The following is a 23,989-nucleotide window of genomic DNA, read 5'->3' as shown; positions in this document are numbered from 1 at the left end:
ACTCTGATTATATGTGAATCAGAAATGAAGATGATGTTCGGCATTTTGATACATGCTTTATTCATTTAGTGTAATTTCATGTTAATCATTGAAGATATTGATGACTGTCTTTTTTTATTGTTGTTTGTTTGCTTATTTTTTCATTTCTGCTAGGTGGCTTCAGCCAGATTCCTATGCTGATCCTCAGAAAACTTCTTTGATTCTGAATAAGGATGATATTCGTTGTGGTTGGCCTACCACCATAACTGTTCAAACAAAAGACCAGTATGGGGATGTGGTACATGTTCCCAATATGAAGGTAATTATATAAAAATTAAAGTAGTAGACATCTGTGCACTGACTATTGTAACTAATAAAACTTTAGAAATGACAAGTGTCTAAAGTACGTTTGTAGGACTCTCTTTACATGTATGTAATGGAGGAAGCCAAAAAATTGTTTCAATGACTCGTTTATATTATTAGCACATATCCAATTTTCCAAGTTATATACTTTTATTTATTTTTTACATTTTGCTAGGTGTTATCCTGGTGCAAAAGAAGGATAAAAAAAAAACTGTCTATATAAAGGGTGCCAGGTGCAGAGAGGGAAGGCCCTCAGTACACAGTGATTGAATAAATCAGTAAAAGAATACATTTAAGAAATTGTATATATTTTTTAAAAACTCAAATATATTTCTGCATTCTGTACGGTTGAAACGACATTGAAAATCTAATAATGATGCTTATTAAATAAATTAGAGATAAATTTGGATTATAAAAGAATGAAGAGTGGAAATAGTCATGTGGTGTGTTGATGAATATAGTTCTTTGGACACCTCTTCCATAAGACATTAATTAATAAACACATTTAGAACATATGTGTAAAGGTAAGTCCTTTATGATACAACCTATTAGTGTAAATATCTTATTTAAAACTTTTATTATATTTCTTAAGCCAGGCAGTGAGGCACAAATACCATATGATCTCACCTTTAACTGGAACATAATCAACAAAAGAAAGAAGCAAACAAAATATAACCAGAGACATTGAAATTAAGAGCAATCTAACAATATCTGGAGGGGAGGAGGGAGGAGACAGTAGGGAGAAGGGTTTTCAGGAACCACTATGAAGGACACAAAGATAAAACCAAGGGGGAGGGTGGAAGCAAGGGAGTGAGGTGGGTTTGTCCAGGATAGGGGCGGGAGGTGGGGTGGGGAGAAAAAGCAGACAACTGTAATTAAACAACAATAAAGTAATTTAAAAAAGATTACAATGATGCAATTATAAAAAAATATTATTTTTGAAAAAAGTCAGTACTGAATGAAAATTTCTATAGTCAATCCTCAGCTGCCCCTGCACCTCAAAGTGATTTGCTTATTTGGAGCTTAGAGTTGATTAAGTCACAAAAGCCCTTTGAATAAGAGCACATAATTTTACCTCCATTGTTTCTTTTATTAGAAGTACTTGGTCCATTTTTTTAAAGGTTTTATTTATTTTAGAGAGGAGAAGAGAGGGAGAAAAAGAGGGAGAGAAACATTGATGTGAGAGAGAAACATCGATCAGTTGCCTCTTGCATGCCCCCAAACAGGGACCTGGCCTGCAACCCAGTCATGTGCCCTAACTGGGAATTAAACCAGCAGCCTTTTAGTTTTCAGGATGATGCCCAATCCACTGAGCCACACCAGTCAGGGCTACTTGATACATTTTTTATGTATTTTTTTTAATGTATTTATTTTCTTTTAAAGAGAGGGGAAAGGAGGGAGAAAGAGAAGGAGAGAAACATCAATGTGTGGTTGCCTTTCACACGCCCTCCACCGGGGACCTGGCCCTCAACCCAGGCATGTGTCCTGACTAGGAATTGAACTGGTGACCTTTTGGTTCGCAGGCCAGCACTCAGTCCACTGAGCCACACCAGCCAGAGCCATTTTTTAATTTATCCCATGAAGAAGCACAGTGCCAGTGGAATGTTCACCTGACTCATAGTACCAAAAAAAAAAAAAAAGACAAGAGCCATATAGTTCACATATCTTAAGACCATTCATAAAATTGTATGGAAAAGTATTTGAACCCCGATACTAGACAAAAATCAGGCTTTAAAGTTTTGACAATGATCCACACCGTAAAGATTTGCATCATGACCCAAACATACATAAGATGAAATAGTATATATACTCTTTATTACATACAATGTGTATCATACATATTTACACCCAGAGCTGCACTGTGGTATTTTCTATTTTACTTTTCTATGGAAGATTATGCCCCATTGAAGTGATTTCAAGCCCACTATGAATTACTCTATCAAATGCTAAAAGCAAGTTATAAAGAGAAAAACTGAATAGAGAATAATCTTAATAGTGACACCAAAAAAATGACTCTGAAGAATTTTATCACAATACAAAACACATTAATGTGAACCTCAAAATGATGATACCTGATAAAGAACTAAAGTGGTATTTAAATTGTAACTTTGTGACTGCCTAGGAATCAAGTAGTCTGTGCTAATGCATAAATAAGCATACAACAATAAAATGTTTTGTTATAATTTTTAGAATAATATTTCTGAGTATTGTTTTTAAGCTAATTTGTACTTTCAGTGTTTCAACATGCCTTAGCAAATCTGTTCTTTTTAAAAACTTTTTTTTTTGTTTTTCAATCACAATTGACACAAAATATTATATATTAGTTTCAGGTGTGCAACCCAGTGATTGTACATTTATATAACTCCTGAAGTGATCATCCCAATAAATTACTGCCCATCTGACACCATACATAGTCATGATAAGTTACTAACTATACTTCCTATGCTGCACTTTACATCCCCGTGACTGTTCTGAACTACCAGTTTGTACTTCGTAATCCCTTAATCTTTTCACTCATCTCCCACCTTCCCCCATCTGGCAACCATCAAAATGTTGTCTATGTCTATGAGTCACTTTCTGTTCTGCTAGTTGCTTTATTTTCCTTTTGTTTTTGCTTTTAGATACCACATATATATGAAATCGTCTGGTGTTTGTCTTTCTCTGTCTGACTTATTTCACTCAGTACAATACCCTCTAGGTCCATCCATGTTGTTGCAGGTGGCAAGATTTCATTCTCTTCTATGGATGAATCTTATTCATCTCTCTCTCTCTCTCTCTTTCTCTCTCTCTCTCTCTCACACACATATATATATCACTTTTTCTTTAGCCACTCCTCTTTTTATGGACACTGAGGTTCCTTTCATATCTTGGCTATTGTAAATAATGCTGCAATGAACATATGGATATGTATGTCTTCTCAATTTAGTGTTTTTGGTTTTTCAGACAAATACCTAGAAGTAAAATTGCTGGATCCTTCTTTGTCTCATGTTAATAGCCTTAATTTTAAAGTCAGTTTCTTCCAATATAGGTATTTGTTGCTATCCCGGCTTTTTTGGATTTTTGTTTCTAGTTTCATGAAATACCTTTTTCCGCCCCTTTACATTCAGTCTGTGTGTGTCTTTGATTTGAAGTGAGTCTCTTGCAGACAGCATATGCAAGGGTCTTGGTTTCTTACACACTCCGCCACCTTATGTCTTTTGATTGGAACGTTTAACCTGTTTGTTCTTAAAGCAATTCTTGATTGATTATGTATTTATTGCCATTTTATCATTCATATTTTTTATCATCTTAAATCAGATCCCTTAATGTTTCTTATAATACTGGTTTGGTGGTAATAAACTCCTTTATCTCTTTCTTATCTGGGAGCCTCTTTATCTGTCCTTTGATTCTACCTGTGATAGTTTTGCTGGATTGAATCATCTCAGTTGTAGGTCCTTGCTTTTCATCACTTTGAATATTTCATGCCAGTCCCTTTAGGCCTGCAAAGTTTTTATTGAGAGATCAGCTGACAGTCTGATGAGATCTCCCTTGTAGGGAACTAACTGCTTTTCTCTTGCAGCTTTTAAGATTCTTTGTTTGTCTTTAACCTTTGCCATTTTAATTATGATGTGTCTTGGTGTGGACCTCTTTGAGTTCATTTTGTTTGGGACTCTCTGCTTCCAGAGCTTATATGCCTATTTCGCTCACCAGGTTTTGGAAGTTTTCTGTTATTATTTTCTCAAACAGGTTTTCAGTTTCTTGCTCTCTCTTGCTCCTTCTGCCATTCCCATAATATGAATGTTAATGTACTTAAAATTGTCCCTTATACTTTCCTCATTTTTTAAAATTCTTTTTTCTTTTTACTGTTTTGAGTGTGTGTTGCCTGCTACCTTATCTTCCAAATGGCTGATTCAGTCCTCTGCTTTATTTGCTCTACTACTGATTCTCTATAATGTATTCTTCATTTCAGATGTTGCATTCTTAATTTCTGAGTGGCTCTTTTTTATGGTTTTTATCTTCATTCGTGTTTCCTCTTTTTAAGAAATATTGATTGATTGATTTTATAGAGCAAGAGAGAGAAAGAGAAATATCGATTTCTGTCATTCCACTTACTTAATGCATTCATTGGTTGATTCTTATATGTGCCCTGACCGGGAATTGAACCTGCAACCTTGGTGTATTGGGATGACACTCTGATCAACTGAGCTACTCAGCTAGGCTGTTTCCTCTCTCTTTGTTGAAGTTCTTATTGAGTTCATGTACTCTTCCCCTAAGTTCATTGAGCATCGTTATAGCCAGTGTTTTGAGCTTTGCATCTGGTAGATTGCTTATATCCATTTTTGTTTAGTTCATTTATGCAGTTTTGTTTTGGTTTTTCATTTGGGACATGTTTCTTTGTCTCCTCATCTTGACTGCATCCCTGTGTTTGTTTCTGTGCATTAGGTAAAGTTGCTGCATCCCCCAGTTTTGTTAGAGGGGCCTTATGTAGTAGGCGTCCTCTAGGGCCCAGTGGTGCATTCTCCCCTCATCACCCAAGCCAAGTGCTCCAGATGTGCCCCCATGTGGGATGTGTGCACCCTCCTGTTGCAGTTGAGTCTTGATTGCTGTTGGCCTGTTAATGGGAGGGATTTGTTTCCGGATCCATCTGCTATGAGTGCTAGCCTTGGCTAAACCAAGGAGCTGCTGTGCAAGGTCTCACCCCACAGAGCAGGACTTGCTTCAGTGGGGCTCTGGTGCCTGATGAGACTGCCCCTTGAGTGTGTCACTTGTAGAGATGGTTGGGTAGTTCTCTGGCATGGTCCACCAAGTGCACTGGTGCGGGGTTCTCCTAAGAGATACAGGCCAAAGTCAGCCACCATGAGCTACCAAGCAATCTACAAATGGCTGCTACTTCTGGTGGTCTTGGAGGGGCCCAGGAAAGGCAGAGTTGGGAACAGAGGCTGGATGCCACCAGTTCCAGACCTGGGACCACTTAGCAAGAGGTTCAGGACATGTGGGTCAGATGCTGCTTGTTTAGGGTTTGTGAACCTTTGAGAGATTTTTAGGAAAGGCTACAGAATGAACCAAGATAGGCCCTTTGTATGGAAAAGTCACTGGAAGTGGCTTGGGTGGACCTACAAATTGGGTGGGTTAGGGTGACAGGGAATCACCAGGACGGGGCAAACAAGCATTAGCCATGTTAATGGAGACTCTGATATGGGGTTACCCTGCTGGCTCTGTGGGGAGAGGATTCAGTACAAGAACAGTGGTTTCTGCCAGCATTGTTGTCTCGATGAAAGCTGTCCCTCTAGCCCTTGCCTCAAAACTAGACAGTTCAGTTCCTCCTTGTATGTGTCTGGTGCTTTTCAAGTTGCCACCTCAGCGGTGGAGCTCAAAGCCAGTGAGACTGAGTAAGTCCATGTGCGGGCTCTTTAGGAGAAACACCTGGGACTCCAGGAGCCCTTCATTTCTCATCCATAATTCCCACTGGCTTTCACAGTCAGAAGTTACGGAACCCTGGGCTTGGGGGCCTGATGTGGGTGAGTCTGAGACTTCTTGCTCAGGGGGAACCTCCTGAGTTTTTGACTGCTACACATGGGTGTGGGACCAGCCCATGCTGTGTTTCTGCCCTCCTCCCAGCCTTAATGTGCCTTCTGCATATCCTTAATTATAGGCCTTCTTTTCAGCTAGATTTCAGGCCATTTTGAGTGATGGTGGTTCTGTAGTTTAGTTGTAATTTTTATGTGGCGGTGGGAGGATGAGAGTACTGCATTTATCTACTTCATCATCTTGACAGAAAGCCACAATTCTGTTCATTCTATCTACAGTAAAGTAGATGAAAGATACTCACATTTTATTCTTGAAGAGATTTAGTTTGAAAGTTAATTAGATTGCTTAGATCAAATAGCTTATGTTGGTGACAGAGTTATCTGAAAGTACTCTTTCTGCACTAGAGAAAACATCTTTAGAGTTTAGGTATAAGATTTTTTTTATGTGTTAATTTCTAAGATTTATCAGTGGAGTGCATTTTCTTTCACAGAAAAATACAGCTAAAATTGAGGTTAGCATTTAAAAATATATGGAGGTCGTGAGAAAGTATTTATATTTGAGTTACCCTGTAAAATAATTTAATGTTAGCCTCTTCAAGAAATTAATGTAGACTCATTCTTTTATCCTTTTCTGTACTTTACTAATGGTAACATTTATTTTATGTTTTGATGTGTGTGATTATTTATTCCAAAAAAATATGTCTCTCTTTTATACTGTGTTCAGGATCCATATTGTGAAACCATCTTAAGGGCATTCTGGCGCTATTAAATAAGCGCTGAGGGGAATGCCTAAGATGGACCAATTATAACATAATATGTATAGAATTATGAGTCCACAATTATAAATTGCTCTTTTTCACATGTCACAGACAATTATATAACAATAATATTTGGTTTTTATAATATCATGGTTAGGTGGAAGTGAAAGCTGTTCCCGTTTCTCAGAAAAAAACATCTTTACAACAAGAGCAAGTGAAGAAGCCTCAAAGGATCCCTGGCAGTCCTGCCATCACAGCTGGGCCCTCTAACACCGACAAGACTTTCGGTGGGCTGGCATCGCCGAAGCTGGATGTTTCGTATGAACCGATGATAGTGAAGGAAGCTCGCTATATTGCCATAACAATGATGAAGGTGATTTATTTTACTTACCAGAAAAATTTTATTTTTCACTATTTAACCAACATTTGAGCCATTCAAATTCAGACACAAAATTATAGGTCTAGAGAATTGTTGATAGATGATAAAATTGTGACAGTTTTTAGGATGATGTTATTTTCCTTCAAAGAGGGTTTTCATTTGCTTTTGGAAGACATCTAGAGGGGATTGCCAGTAATAGAGCAAGTTAATCCAATCAGAGATTGAAATGGTTGAAAGTTGGATTTTAGTTCCTAAAAAAATACTTGTCTGTTTCCAATTTACCATTCATTTAAGGACATACCCTTTCAGGAATTCAGCATGTACCTAACCAGCCCCCTTCACTTTTGGGGTTCTCCCAAATGCCAGGCTCATCTCTTGGTCTCTTCATGCTTTTTAGCTTCCTTATGTCTTCGTACAGATTTTTAAAAAATATTTCATCCAATTTTTTATCTTCAGAGGCAGCATTAGCCTAAATTACCAAGATGGTGTTAATTTAAGCAGAAGTTAAAAATTTTGCCATTATTGGAATGAAGTTGTGAGCCATTCAAGGTTTTCAAAGAATGACACAATTAAATTTGTGTTTTATAAGGATCATGGTGGATTGTGGAGAAAGTGATTGGGTAGAAGGTCAAGAGCCATGGTTTAGTTTAAGTATCTAGGGTACTGTTGATTTAGTCTGGTGAGATATGCTGATCCCTTGCACTATAGAGTTTTCAAAATAGATTCATGAGACATTTAGGCTCAAAAGGACTTGGTGGCAAATGGGGTTGGAGTAAGAGAAGGTTCACATTTTGAGCTTCAGTAGTGAGGTTGGTAAGTTGGAGGAGGGGGAGTTTTGGTTGAGGAGGATAATAGTTGGGGATGTGATGCATTTTAGATGTCTCTGAAATAGCCATATGAAGATATTTACAAAAGGAAGTTGGATTACAAACCTGAAATTATCACAGTCTGACCTCAAGAAAAGATTTGAGAATAATCACTTGGGTTAATAAGCACTTGGATTACTCATAAAGTTAGATGTCTACTTTCACGAATGAAGAGAGAAGTTCCAGGATGAGATCCTGAGAAACACCAATATCAGTGATCCTCAAATTTGTGTCTATGATAGATAGATATAGATAGATAGATAGATAGATAGATAGATAGATAGATAGATAGAAAGAACGAATTTGCGTCTATCAGAATCATCTGGAGCATTTGTTTAAAAGGAAAATCTTTCAGTCATTCAAAGATTTTGATCCATAGATCCAATAGATCTAGAGAAAATTTCAGCAATTTGCATATAAAACAAATATGCAGAGTGGTTCAAGTTCAAAAACTAAACTTTGAGAAACATTGGTTTACAAGATAGATAAGAAAAAGAAAGAAGAAAAGGTAAAGAAAAAAACACACACATCAACATTAATAAGAATACCAGCCAAAGAGATGAGCTGAGACATAAACTAGCACTGCATGTATTGTTGCCACTTCTACCACCAGTTTACATATAGCATCTTAATCCTCACAGCAACCCTCTATAGCCTGTTTTTATTCCCATTTTACATAGGTGGAAACTGAAGCATGGAGAGGTTAAGTAACTTATCTAAGGCTCGCAGTCTGACTCCAGATTTTATTTTCCTAACTACCCTCAACTACCTTATTGCACATCTTGAAAATCAAGGAAAGAGCAGTTTAAGAAGGGTTAACAATGTCATCCTGCACAAGTGAAGTTTTGAAAAGGATCTAGCAACAGTGAATTCACCAGTGATCTTGGCAGTAGCGGTTTTAGAGGCATAGTAGATTGATGAAGAGGAAGTGGAAATAGCTAAAGGCAAAATGAATATAGTTTTTTAAGATGTTTGAGTATAAAAAGAAACAGAGGAGATGGAACTGAGTGAAAACTTTTCAGTTTGGGATTGAATATAGACAAATTTATGTGTTTTAATACTGATAAGGAGACAATTGAAAGGAAGGAAACCCCGAAGACAATCTGAGAGAGATAAAAATATCTAGAGTTCAAGTGGAGAGATTAGCCTGAAATAGTAGTATTACCTCTTCCTCTTTTGTATTGATTTTTTAAATATATATATTAATGATACATATCCCATTTTGGTTATGTGAATTACAAATCACATCCTCCCTGGTGGAAGCTTCTATTTGCTCTTTCTTTATAGTGTCTTTGTTCTGGAGAAATTTAAATTTATAATATACTCACATTTCTTCTAAATTTGTATATGGTATTATTATTTATATTTGCATATTTAACACACCCAGAATTTAGTTCTATAAGTTGTGTGATGTAGCTAATTGAGTGTTTTCTTTTTCTCCTATATGGATAACCATTTCTCTCAGCACCATTTATTTATTTAAAGATTTTATTTATTTACTTTTAGAGAGAAGGGAAGAGAGAGAAAGAGAGGGACTAAAACATAGATATGCAAGAGAAACATTAATCAGTTACCTCTCACATGCCCCCAGCTGGGGACCTGGCCCTGCAACCCAGGCATGTGCCCTGACCAGGAATTGAACCAGTGACCTTCCACTTTGTGGGATGATACCCAACACACTGAGCTGTACCAGTTAGGGTATCTCGGCACCATTTATTGCATGTTCTATTACTGCATTAATAAAGAATGTTTCTAGTGATTTTGTAATTCTTACTGGCCTCTTTCTTAAAGGTTTATGAAAATTACTCATTTGAAGAACTACGTTTTGCATCACCAACTCCCAAGAGGTAAGGATCCTTTCCTCAATGCATATCCAAAACATGTCAGCTGCTTGAAACTAAAATCATCCTGCATTTCAACTTTATTTTCCATAAATAAATATTTTATAGCATTTTAAAATTTTGGGTAGAAATATACTACAAATTTTATAGTGAGTAGGTTTGCAGATACAATGTTCAGCTGTAGTACTACCAAAATGTTACATAATATTAAGCTGATGGAAAAAGAATAATATCTAAAACATATAATTGGCTTGTTTAGGGCTAGTTTGTTTTCTCTTTTTGAATCCTTCTCTCCTTCATTTATTGAGTTGCAGAGTGATTTCAATGTACTTTTGATTATGAGGTCTTAATTTTTCAGCCCCTGAGTAATTCTGTTAACTCCAGATTTAAGCAGATTTTTTTTCACTTAGTATTTCATTTGTTGACTAAGAGAAGTACTTTTAAAAATAGATGCTTGGAAAAATATTTTTGATGGATTGTACTTTAGAGAGCTCACCTCCTTAGAATGCAGAAAAAGCTCCAAAGTGAATCAGAAAAAGCATAAGTACTTACACATATTATTTTGTGTCACATGACTTATGAGAAACTAACAGGTTACTATGGCTTTATTCTGGTCTGTATACAAAATAGAATCTTTTTTTTATAACTCTTTTTTTTAAATATCTTATTTATTTTTAGAGAGGGAAGGGAGGGAGAAAGAGAGAGCAAGAGAAACATCAATGTGCGGTTGCTGGGGGCCGTGGCCTGCAACCCAGGCATGTGCCCTGACTGGGAATCAAACCTGCGATGCTTTGGTTCGCAGCCTGACCTCAATCCACTGAGCTACACCAGCCAGGACATGAAATAGAATCTTAATGCAGAGTCTAGAGAGGTTTTGAAATAAAGAAGTAGTATTTTGTCTCTGGCTTAATTTTAGTCACAAAATGTCTATACAGTGGAAGCATATAATTTTTATAAAATAAATGTGAGTCCTGGCCAGTATGGCTCAGTTGTTTGGACCATCATCCTGTAGACAAAAAGGTCACAGGTTCACTTCCCAGTCAGAGCACATACCCAGGTTGCAGGTTCAATCCCCCTTTGGGGCACATATCATTAGGCAAGCGATTGATGTTTCTTTCTCACGTCAATTTTTCTTTCTTTCTCCTTATCTCCCCCTCCCCTTCCTCTTTCTCTAAAAGCAATGAAAAATGTCCTCAGGTGAGGATAATATAATAAGTGAATAAAAAATGTGGACTATATGGATGTATCGCATATTAAATAAGAACTAATTGGCCATTTGCCAGTAAGTAGGTTTTTATATGCATTGGGCATTTTAAACCTAATTATAATAGACTTAGCTAAGGAAACATGCTTATTCTTCAAATACTGTTAAGCATCCACTCTGTGGAACGCACTGGTAGAGGCTCTGGCATACTTAAAAATAAGATAGACAAGGTGCTGATGCTCATAGCATTTATATTACTGTGGAGAAACAAATAAGTAAACAAAATAGTAATAATAAATGAAGTTACTGATAGTGATGGGGTTGGGGGAAGTTCATTCTAGGCAGAGAAAATCTGGGATGGATGGAGTTTTTGATGTGTTTGAGGAACAGAAAGATAGTTAGTCTGTAGAATAATGAACAAAAAAGAAAATAATCAAAGACAACATGAGAGAATTATATAATGACCATATTTTATAGGGACTGGTAGGCCATTTTAAGGAGTTTCTTAAAACTCCTTAAAATTTTCTCCTAAGTAAATTTGTTTGGAGGGTTTTCCAAAAGAATCTGGGGACAGATGTAACCTGATTAATAGTTTTAAAAGATCAATCTGGCTTCTCTCTGGAGAATTAATTATAGGGGAGCAAGAGTGGGAACAGAGAGATGAATTTGACTATTAAGTTGCTTGAGTGGTAGTGAAACAGAGTTAGCAGTGGAAATGATGAAGTGGATGGATTTGGGATATAAGAATTATTCTAAGTAGAAGATACAACCAACAGCCTTGCTGCTGGAATAGAAGTAGAAGGTGAACAAAAGAGAAAAATCGGGAATGATTGCAGATTTCATCAGCTTCAGATATAGCAATATAGGGCTTGGCCAACTTTGGCCTGTAGACCAATTCAAGCCTGTTTTTGTAAATCAAGTTGTATTAGAGAATAGCTTTACTCATTAGCTTATGTATTGTTTGTGGCTTCTTTCCCACTATAATGTAGTAATTGTGAAAGACTGGCACAATAGACTAAGTATCATTACAGAAAATGCTATTGACCTCTGGTATAGATTATCATGATTTTTACAAGGATCAAAAAGCCTGAAAAATTAACAGGTGTTTTTATTGGTGTTGTTGGTCTATTTTGTTTTGGTGGGTGGAGGAGTGAGTGGGAAATAAGAGTTCTTCTTTGGATATATCGTAATTGAGAGGCCAAGGTGCCTCGTAGTTCTCTAAGTACAGTTATTTCCAGAGCCACTGGAAATACCAGTTTGAAGTTTAGGAGACAAATAAATGTCCCCTAGTGTGGGAGTCATCTATATAGCCATGGCATTTAAAACTGAGGAATAGATGAATGATCAACTAGAGAGATGCTATTCAAAGTAAAAAGAAGACCTAGACTCAAATCCTGGGACATTCCATAGTTCAAGAGTAGTCAAAAGAGAGAGAGCCAACAAAACACAGAGAAAGAATGGCCAGTGAGATTAGAGGAAAACCAGGAGACTGTTGCAGAAGCAAAAGGAAAGCATTTCACGAAGTTAGGAGTTGTCAGCTATCAAGTGTTACTGAAAGATGCTAAGGACAAAGAAACGGCCATTGATGACATTGACGTAAGCCATAGCAATGAAGCATTTGGAACAAAGGCCTAGTTAGGATAAGTTGTGGAAGAAAATTAGAAATAAGGAAAGGGAGATGGTGATTATAGACAATTCTTTAGGTAAGTTTTGATATAAGTGGGTAAAGAGATATGAGACCTTATTTGAAAGGGCTGTAATATCAAGAGGAGGTGGTTAAGATGAGACATTTTGAGGATTGTTTGTACAGAGATGAAACACAAATAGAAATGATCCAATAAAGTAAGAGAACTTGATGATGAATGAGAAGTAATTGTAGCAAGAAAGTGCTAAGGGAATGAGATTGGCAGCACAGAGGGGCTGACTTTGAATAAGACCCAGGGTACTTCTTCCATTGTAACAGGAGAAAAGGCAGGGGAAAGTAGGTTTATTAATCTGAGTAATAACTGAGGAATAGATTGTACTTCTTGCTTCTGTTTTCTCACTGAAGAAAGTGATGCCATGATCATCAGAGTGAGGAATGGGTGATAGAGGATTGAAGTTGGGAAGAAAAAATGAAATTCAGTCATTTTGGAGAATAGGAAAACTTACTATGGTAGGGCAATAGGATTGTCACTTACTGTAATAATACAATCAGAAAATAAAATAATGAGAAAAACAGAACCAGAGACAAGGAAACATGGAACACACTGATAGCCATAAGAGGGGAGGAGGGGGCTGGGGAATGGCAGAAGGAAGGGGAAGGGACTAGTCAAAGAACGTGTGTGAATGACGCGTGGACACGGACGAAAGAGAGGGGACTGACTGTGGGCGAGGGGTGGGCTGGGTGGAGGGGGACGAAAGGGAGAAAACTGGGACCACTGCAATAGAATAAACAATGAAAAAAGGAAAAAATTAAATATTGGCTGATACATTTTAATGATGATGTTAGCTATTTAACCAAAAGTAACTTTTCCAATATTCGTCTTATTTCTTTTTAGACCCAGTGAGAATATGCTGATCCGTGTCAATAATGATGGCACTTACTGTGCAAATTGGACTCCAGGAGCCATTGGACTTTACACTATTCATGTTACCATCGATGGCATTGAAATAGGTATTTTTTTAAAGTTATGAGTTACTTAGTGCAGAGAACTAGAATCAAAGTCATCTTCTGTTCTAGTCTGTGCTTTAACTTGTATCGTAGACTTGGACAGATTTTATAACTTATTTGGAACTTTGTTTCCCCCTTTATAATGAGTACTGAATTAGTATATTCATTCTTAAGGTTTTAAAATTTTGTAATAGTTTAATGGTGTTGTTATAGCCCTCATGGCTCCTTCCCCCATTCCCTAATGCGACTGGTTAGGTGTGATCGCCTCCATGCTGCTGTGTAACTGTGCATGCCTCACCTCCTCCTCCTCATGGGACGTCTGTCCTCCTTCCCTGGCTGTGGGTGGAGACCACCTCATTCGTCTTTGGTCTTCTGATCTAGCGCGGTGCCTGGCATGTAATGGCTGCCTGTAAATACTTGTTCAGTGAGCGAATAATTTCTTTGTCTACCACTAACTTGGGAAAGTATATTGCTTTTGTTTGGGACATTAATCTTTTTCTTTTCTTTAGTTTTAAACTATCCATGTAATAGGACAATAGAATAAGAAACCTCTAATAAGTGTCTATCAGTATGAATTCCTTGTGGCATTATCTTTACTGATGCTCCTTGAGAAACAGGGTTCCTGTGACTGAGTAGATTTAGAAAACCTAATATATTGTAGTCTCATCTTCGACATTCATACAGTTCACGTTAACATATTAGGGATTCCAAGAAGTTCTGAATTTAATCTTGTCTCAGATGGAAAAAATCAAGAAATGTGATTTCACTCATATGTGGCTTGTAAAACTGAAAGCAACAAGCAAACCAACAAGACAGACAAACAAAAACTTAGTAGACACAGACAACAGTATGGTGGTTGCCAGAGGAAGAGTTGGGGCAGGGGAGGCAGAAGAAGGTATAGGAGTAATAAATGGTGATGAAAGGAGACTTGACTTTGGGTGGTGAGCACACAAATACACTGTACAGATGATGTATTATATAATTATATACTTGAAACCTATATAATTTTATTAACCAATGTCAGCCCAATAACTTTAATGAAATTTTAAAAATTTTTTTAAAAGATTTTATTTATTCATTTTTAGAGAGGGAAGGGAGGGAGAAAGAGGGAGAGAGAGAAACACCAATGTGCGGTTGCTGGGGTCCGTGGCCTGCAACCCAGGCACGTACCCTGACTGGGAATTGAACCTGCAATGCTTTGGTTCACAGCCTGAGCTCAATCCACTGAGCTATGCCAGCCAGGGCTTAATGAAATTTTTAAAAAAGAATCTTGTCTAACTGTTAAATCCTTACATAGAACCCTAGCATGTGGGGAAGAGGGAGACAGGGTAGAAGTAAAAGTAATCCTAATTAGCATTCCATCAGAATATTCTTTGGGAAACTCTGATGTAAGTAGTTTGTTTTTACAGTGAAAGTAAAGAGGTACTTTACTGATGTAACTGTATAGAACATACATTAATGTAACTGTGTGGAATTAGGTGTCTCAAATTCATCTGTATCATTCCAGCAACCTTTATCCTCAGCCTTTGCTACACTCTCCCTTATTTCAACGTACCCATAAAGCCTTAAGTTCAGCAAACTTGTGTTGGTTCTGAGGCAAAGCATTGTTCTAGGTAAGACAATTACTATCAAATATTAAGTTTATTGATGATTGCAAAATAAAACAGACAAAACTATGTGAAGTAGAATATAAGTAGCAACACGAAAAAGGTATAAACAATAGGAATTCAAAAGTGGGGTAAGTCAAGAATAGCTTCATCTTTGCTAATAGTGGGGTGAAGGAAACTGCTACAAAGTAGGTGAGAAAAATATTCTTATATTTGTTTTTGCAAATGAAGAAAAAGTTTCATATTTACTTGGAATCCATTTTCTTCCCTACCTTTCTAACTCAGCTTTTTCCCAAGGTGACCAAACTGTCAGTAGGCTGAGGCCTGCTTGAGCACAGGCCAAGACAGATGATAACTCATTAGAACAATGATGGTAATAATAGCCAACACTTACTGAGCACTTAATACACATGCAACATTGTTTTATTCAGACCTTATATATTTTAAATCATTTAGTTCTCATAACAGCCCAGTGAGGCCGGTGCTATTCTCGTTTGCATTTGATAGATGAAAAAGTTGAGGCACCGAGAATCAAATAGATGTGGGAGCAAACAAGACAGCCTGATGTGAGAACCCCAGCTTTTAAGCACTGCACCGAGTTGCGTGCTAGTGATGGAGATGGCTGGTAGAGGCGATGAGTGGTGCTCTGATCTGATGATGTGAGAGAATGTTCAATCGTATGAGGATTTCTTTTTTCTTTTTAATTTTTTTAGTATAATTTCAGATGTTTGGACAAAGAATGTGAGCCCTTCCTTTTCTCCTTGAACCCTAAGACACCCGTTTGGAATCTCAATGCCATTTTCAAACACTTTTCTTGTTTAAGACAAACATCAGTCATCCTAAAATGACAGAATTCAGATACTTGTTTAACTGTTTAAAGTAGCCTGTGAATGTGTATAAGGCTAGGTTTCAGATCCTCCCTTCTTGTATTCTCAAATGTTACAGTTTTCTTCCTTTTCTTACAGATGCTGGACTGGAAGTAAAAGTAAAAGACCCACCAAAAGGGATGATACCACCAGGAACTCAGCTGGTCAAACCAAGGACTGAACCTCAACCAAATAAGGTTAGGGTAGGATGAAATTGGAACCTGAATCGGTCAGAGACTTAATTAATTTCCTTCATTGATGCTTCAGGGTGGCCATCAAACACCTAATATTTTACTTGATTTTAGTATTTGAATTCTAAATATTCCTAAATAATTTTGAGGAGTACCTCATAGTAATTCTAATCATTTCTAAATTGTATAACCTATACTTTTTGGCTTCTTTGTATAACACTTTGTATAGGCCTTGTATACTTTCTGTTAATTGAAAATTTACAACTAACAGAAAGTCTTCTGTTCCTAAGTGTTTAAAGTTTGCAAGGTCAGAGTACCCTGTGCTACTAAGAAAAATTAATTTCCTAACATTGAAAATAAATAGAGGAATTTTTGTAAACTGTTTATTAAAAGGGAAACATTTGTAAAGAATTTATGTTCTACCTTTCTTTAAAAAAAAACTCTTTTCTCCTTTTTATCATGTCCTCAAAATTTAGAAAGGAAATTATAAATATATTAATTTTAAAATATCTTCAGTAATATACATTTCAGTACTTTTGTTCTGTTGTTATAAATAAACCACTGTTGTTCACACAGGGAAAGCAGCTACAAATAATTTTGGAAACTTCCTAAAAATTAATAATACTTTCAAATCTGTTTAATTTTATCGCTTACTATTTATAAGATCTCTGCTCCATGGTTTTCCTGTCGGTTTCTGCTTGTCTCAGGTTCGGAAATTTGTGGCCAAGGACAGTGCAGGGCTCCGCATCCGCAGCCACCCCTCCCTGCAGAGTGAGCAGATCGGCATAGTGAAAGTCAACGGGACCATCACTTTCATCGACGAGGTAACTTGTCCTGGAACAGCTGGTACTGGATTCTGGACGGAACGATTTCGCATTGTTTGCACAATAATAAATACAGAGTTTTCTGTTAGAATATGTTTTAAGTAGTTTGGGTAGTGTTTGAAAAATTGGCAAAATGTGTTCATTGGGTTTCAGACATTTCATTTATTTGTATTTATCAATAAGAAAGTAACTAAAATTATATTTTTAACATGAAAGGTTAATATAGTAGTCTGAACCTGTATAAGTACTCACTTAAAATGGGTATAGTTCATCTTGAATTTTTTAATGTTATTTGTTTTTAAAAATGTGTTTATTGTATTGCTTTAACTTTGACAGTACATTTTTTCTAATAATAGAACCACTTAACTTCTGATCATTAAAATCTAAATTGAGGGAAAGGAAGACTCATGCTCTTTTGGGAAACATCTGATTTTATGTTTAACTTATCTTAAAGTATTATTTCTTTGTACTTTTACTCCTGTGACACTGTTTTTACAATCTCACTGTGTGAATTATCACATTGCCTGGCATTCCCTTGCTGCTTTTGTTCCTTAAAGGTTCTCTCATACTTACCATCTGCAAAGCTAGATGCTTATCTCTATGTCAGTCATTATTTGCCTGTTTTGTAGCCTCTCAGCCCTTGCTAGCTTCACAGGAGTTACAGGAGGGCATGGCTCCTTTTGTTGCTTATTTCTCAGATTCACAATGACGATGGTGTGTGGCTGAGACTGAATGATGAGACAATAAAGAAGTATGTGCCTAACATGAATGGTTACACTGAAGCCTGGTGCCTCTCTTTTAATCAGCATCTTGGCAAGAGCCTTCTGGTCCCTGTTGACGTAAGTAAAAGAGCATTTTAAAAAGCATTATTGGTACACTCTGTCCTCATTACAGGACATTCTTTAAGACTTTTCAGTTCTGAGATAAACAACTACTAAATAACTTTTACTTTATAAGTCCTTGAATTCTTGAGAGCTTCTGTATAATAGAGGTGGACTTTGACAAAACTAAGAACCTTATTATGATCCATCACAGGCAGAAAGTAATAAATGAAAACTAGGTCTACTGAGTTTTTTCAAAGAGGTGGGGAATGAGAGTGGTTTGCATATTTTTGTCTTTCTTATTCACATTATTGTTTGGAATGAATGCCAAACTAAATGTATTAAATCAGTATCATACCTTCAGAAATGTGTAACCGTTTATATGTTGGCATTTTGTAATTAGTTCTATGTTTTAAGTTTAAATCTTTTCTTTCTTGGCTTATAATATATTATTGTGTTAAAATAAGAAGGATTTTTAGACTTGTGATACTATAATGTACTAGTTGAAGCTAAACTCTACTGTCTGAGAGAATTCATTGCACCTCTCTCGCAAATGCAGTAGAATATTTAGAGCCAGTGTTCACAAGATTGCTACACAGCTAAATGTGATAGTAATCCACAACTCTTTTTGTAATCTTTTAACTAATTTTTATTTTTTTTAAAGATTTTTAAAATTTATTTTTGGAGAGAGGGGTAGGGAGGGAGAAAGAGAGGGAGAGAAACATCGATGTATGAGAGAAACATTGATCAGTTGCCTCTCGCACACCCCCAACTGGGGACCAGGCCTGCAACCCAGGCATGTGCCCTGACCAGGAATCAAATCAGCAAACTTTCAGTTTGCAAGATGATGGCCAACCCTTTAAAGTGATGACCAGTCAGGGCAACACTTTATAATTTAACCATAAAAGTATGATTTTTCTTTTTCATCACCATCAAGTGATGTATTCCTTATGACACTGCTAATAAATAGCACTGTTAAAATTTTATTTTTAAAAAAACTTTAATATTTTAGACAGCAAATTTCTTAAAAATCAGTGTATATAAAGTTAGTTTATGATATCAAATCATTCAATATATTGTTTATTTTTTCCTTGATAGTTCAGAATAATGTTCTCCGAGGAGGCCATTATACAAGATGATTCTTTGGGAAAGAAAATGTGGGAACTTTTATTTATATTTATTGATCTCATTCTTTTTTTATTCTTTTGTATATGTTTTATAATATAGTAGGGAGAGATATGGCTATATATATTTTTAACCCATAGATATGTCATTAAAAAAACTTAGAATGTATTGGCCTACTGTTTTACTGAGGTTAAGCTAAAGAATGACAAATCTATAATTAAAATGTAAAATTTTAAATAAACCAGATTTTCTTTTTAAAAAGATTTTATTTATTTATTTATTTATTTATTTTAGAGAGAGAGGAGGGAAAGGTGAAAGAGAGGGAGACATTGATGTACATGAGAAACATGATTGGTTTCCTCTCATACTCCCCCACCCAGGGGCCTGGCCAGGAATCAAACCTGTGACCTTTTGGCTTGTAGGACAATACCCACCCCATTGAGCCACACCAGTCAGGACTAAACCAGATCTTCATAAAGTTTCCTCAGATTTGTATCTGCAGGTGAAAATGTAAAAGATTGTGACTTTCTGGAAAAGAGGTACCACTCCAGAAGAGAAAGAGTAATTCTTTTACCATCTGTGGCTAATAAGTTGGCCTTAAATGATTTGAAGTCATTTTTTATCATAATAACCAAAGATTATTCAGGATTATGAAAACATTTTAAAGGAAGTAACTGTTATGGTCACTTTACTTTTTTTGTTTGCAGCTTTTTAAAAAATTTTCAACAATTTAGACTTTTGTTTATTTTAGTTCCCTAATAGGGCATTATATTATCTTTACTACCGCCTCCACTCCAAAATTCTTTTCCTAATTTCTTTGCCTGTTCATTTGAAAATATACTTTTGAGAAAAAAAGGCAGTCACAGATAAAACAAGAGAATCAACAAAAGTAGAAAGGAAGAGCAAGAACTATTGTGTGTTGAAATTCTAAATTTCATAGTTTGATTTTGGAACATTGGTGTTTTATTATTTGATGCTTTTAAACCTCATCTAAGACAATTTGTAGTAGACAGGGTTCTTGCCACCAGAGAGAAGAGCAGTTAAGAAGGTAAGAGAGAAAGCAGAGTAGAGTAAGCCGTACAGATGCTTGTTGACCGATTTTCACTGGAATGTGAATGAGAAGGCTGTCACTGACTTATTTGAAAACACCTTCATGCAAAATATTGGGGATAGAAAGTAAGGTGAAATAAGGGCTTCTGGTATTTTGTAGTCTTTATGTATAAGAATGACTTGAATTCTTTTTTCATGTAAATTCAGTGTCTGGCCCTGACTAATGTGGCTCAGTTTGTTTGAGCATCATCCCATAAACTAGGAGGTCAGTGGTTCAGTCCCTGGTCAGGGTGCATGCCTAGGTTCACTCCCAGGTCGGAGTACATACAAGAGGCAATGCATCAATGTTACTCTCTCACATTGGTGTTTCTCTCCTTCTTTCTCTCCCTCTCCTTCCCCTCTCTAAAATCAATAATCGTATCCCTGGGTGAGGAAGGCTGAGTTTTTCTGGTTCCTTTATTTTAAAGATAGTAGTGACTTAAAGATTTTTATAAAGGAAAGACACCAGTAGGAAAGGGGTAAATAAAAGATGTAGATGAGAAATCTGAAGGAGGAAAAGGAGGAAAACAATGGAATAAGGCCATATTTTGAGAGTTGTTTCTGTGAAGGAGCAGAGGATACGTGTGGCAGTAGATAAGTTTTTAGGGATAGAGGGAGGAAGGGAAGAGGTTGAAGGAGACCATGATACTTCCATAAACTAGAAGAGAGGAGAGCTATTCATTGAGATAGAAACAAATGGATTACATCAAAGGGTTCAGAAATGTCATGAAAATGAGGAACGATGTTTAATAGAAGTAGAAGAAGGATCTGACAGGAGACTGCTTGTTTTGGGATTGTTGAGCCACTAAGGACCGAGTGAGACCACTGAATGGGTCCATTCTGGACACCCTTCCTCCCACATAGATCTAAGTGTCCAGAATTTCAGGAGCCAAGGAAGCAGATTATAGCATTAACTGGACTTTTCTGGGATGCTGTGACAGAAAAATGGGGATGAAAAGGAGTTTCAGAAGCTGACGGAAGAGCAGTTGAGATCACCAGCTGGTATCTGGCCTCAGAAATATGAAAGGACAAATGGGGGGCCCAAGGGACTTGCAGACTTAATAAAATCCTAGAACAGTATAGTGAGTGCACTGTAGTTAAGATCTGGAAGGATATATGCAGTTTGTGTGATAAAGTAGAATATTTGTGTATGATTTCATAATTAGAGCATTTTCTTGAATGAGATGGCCCATTAACGTGACCATGAAAAGGTCACCAAAGTGTAGTGGAAATGAAAGTCATTGGAACTGCCTCAGCCTAAGAAGTGAAAGGCAAGGCAGTCGGATGGTCATCAAACCTACAACTGAAGACACAGTGTGATGGCAACACTGTAACTGGAAAGGTTGAAGTTGAATTTGTTTACCATTGCAGTTAGGGTCCATTAGATACCAGTGTAGTCCTGAGGCAAATGGGAATAGTTTGATGTTGGATCAGGGAGAGGCATACAGCAGTTTTGCTGTAAAAATAAGAGAACAGGGATATATGGTTTATATCTATGTGGTGACTTAAGATGACAGGATACAGCATAGCAAAATTAACTGGCCTAGGGCTCCAAACAGATCTCAGGTGGCCTCAGTGCAGGTGTCAGATGAGGACCTGCACAGAGTCAGACATATGTGAGGACAGCCTGGTTTCCCAGGGCTTGTCTGCAGGGCGTGCAGCAGGCCCTTACACAATTCGTACATTTTCTGTTAATTATTTTATTGTTGTTCAGTTACAGTTGTCTGTTTTCAATGAGGACCTTACTCTGTAGGGCTAAGCCATAGAGGGAATAATGGTATTTGCACAGAGAGGATAATAATTCCATCTCATCCCTTAAAGGAACTAATACAATAAATACATCTTGTTACTTACTCCTTTGCATCTCTTACTATTAAAACATTTACTACTGGGAAAGCACTTTATACTATTCTTTTTTACTTCAGTCCATTTGTGAATAAATCAACTATAAGTCTGATGCAAAATTGCAAAACACTGATAAATTAAAATAATGAAGGACCAATGCCAATAACTTAAGATGCAAAAGTACTGAAAACTTACCTTCAACAATCTTTATATCTGCCTCTTCAGCCTTTTCTGGTGAAAACAATTTTGCATTCACTTCAGTGTTTGTACCTTATTTGGGTCCTGACTCAAACCAATTTTTGGGAAGAGTGGGAGTGGGGATTGGAAATTTAAACACTGCCTAAATATATGATGAACTACTTTTTAAAAAAGATTACCATAGATAATCGCTTATTTAAAATAAGCTTTAAAGTGATTTTTATTGCACTGTTTGTTTACTTACTCAAATTATAGAACTCTTGTTTTCATTGTAGATATGTACTTTAGCTGAATTTTAGCCATCTAACAAGTTCTGTTTAAACAATATTACTAAAAAATAATGGCATTCTAACTTCATTCCTATGGGACTTTAACTCTGTTTTAGCATTTCAGTAATATTCTACTTTAGAGATTAAATCACATTAGACATTCATATTATAACTATATATTTATAAAAATATTTTTAAATTAATGGGAAAAGGGGATAAATATGAACGATGCAGATTTCTTATCTTTTCTTAGTTTGCCAGGCTTGAAAAAAATTTTAATTATATTTTATTATAATTACAGTTGTCCTCATTTTTGCCCCCTCCACCCAGACCCCCGACTCCCTCAGGCAATCCCCACACCATTATTCATGTCCATGGGTCATGTGGAGAAGTTCTTTGGCTACTCCATTTCCCATACTGCACTTTGCATCCCCATGGCTATCCTGTAACTGCCTATTTGTACTTCTTAATCTCCTCATGTCTTCACCCATTCCCGCATATCCCACTACCATCAGGCAACCATCAAAAAGCTCTCCTTATCCATAGTTCTGTGTCTTTTCTTGTTTGCTTTGGTTTTAAAGATTCAGTTGTTGAAAGATACATATTTTTGCCAGTTCATTGTTCATAGTTTTGATCTTTTTCTTAAATAAATCCCTTTAACTGTTCATATGATATTGGTTTGGTGCTGATGAACCCCTTTAGTTTTTTCTTATCTGGAAAGCTCTTTATCTGCCCTTCTATTCTAAATGATAGCTTTGCTGGGTAGAGCAATCTTGGCTGTAGGCCTCTGCTTTTCAAGACTTTGAATATTTCTTGCCAATCCCTTCTAGCCTACAAAATATCCCTAGAAATCAGCTGACAGTTTTATGGGAACTCCCCTGTAGGTAACTAACTTCTCTTTTGCTGCTTTTAAAATTCTGTCTTTATCTTTAACCTTTGGCATTTTCATTATGATATGTCTTGGAGTGGGCCTCTTTGCATCCATCTTATTTGGGACTCTGTTCTTCCTAGACTTGCATATCTATTTCCTTCACCAAATTAGGGAAGTTTTCTTTCATTATTTTTTTAAATAGATTTCCAGTTTCTTGCTCTTTCTCTTCTTCTCCTGGCACCCCTGTGATGCAAATATTGGACCTCCTGAAGTTGTTCTAGAGGCTGCTTACACTATGCTCTTTTTTTTTTTTTTTTTTACTTCTTGTTCTGATTGGTTGTTTTTTGCTTCCTTATGTTCCAAGTTACTGATTTGACTCTCGGCTTCATCCACCCTACTGTTGTTTCTCTGTAAATTGTTCTTTATCTCAGCATATTCTTGGCTTCTGATTGGATCCTTTTAATGCTGTTGAGGTCCTCACTAAGTTCCCTGAGCACCCTTATAACCAGTGTTTTGAACTCAGCATCTGATAGATTGCCTATCTCCATTTTCTTTAGGTCTGTTTCTGGAGTTTTGATGTGTGCTTTCATATGGGCCATGTTTCTTTGTCTCCTCATTTTGGCAGCCTCCCTGTGTTTCTTTTATGTATTAGATAGAGCTGCTGTGACTCCATGTCTTGGTAGTGTGGCCTAATGTAGTAGGGTGTCCTGTAGGGTTCAGTGATGCAGCCTCC

The 23,989-nt window shown here is 36.6% G+C and overlaps 1 protein-coding gene across 1 annotated transcript in view; it reads left to right on the top strand.

The window, feature by feature from the left end:
* MYCBP2 (MYC binding protein 2) overlaps positions 1-23,989 on the top strand; it is a 267,325-nt gene that overhangs the window by 166,552 nt on the left and 76,784 nt on the right. The window contains 7 exon segments of the mRNA XM_045839168.1: positions 154-298; positions 6,765-6,980; positions 9,644-9,699; positions 13,438-13,553; positions 16,123-16,220; positions 16,922-17,038; positions 17,737-17,877. Of these exon segments, the coding sequence (XP_045695124.1) occupies positions 154-298; positions 6,765-6,980; positions 9,644-9,699; positions 13,438-13,553; positions 16,123-16,220; positions 16,922-17,038; positions 17,737-17,877 (889 nt within the window).

This window comes from Phyllostomus hastatus, unplaced genomic scaffold (assembly GCF_019186645.2).
Source record: "Phyllostomus hastatus isolate PE091 unplaced genomic scaffold, TTU_PhHast_1.1 phas_contig_29, whole genome shotgun sequence".
Classification (NCBI taxonomy): Eukaryota; Metazoa; Chordata; class Mammalia; order Chiroptera; family Phyllostomidae; genus Phyllostomus; species Phyllostomus hastatus.
Note: the sequence above shows the minus strand (reverse complement) of the source record. Positions and strands in the feature narration are given on the sequence as shown.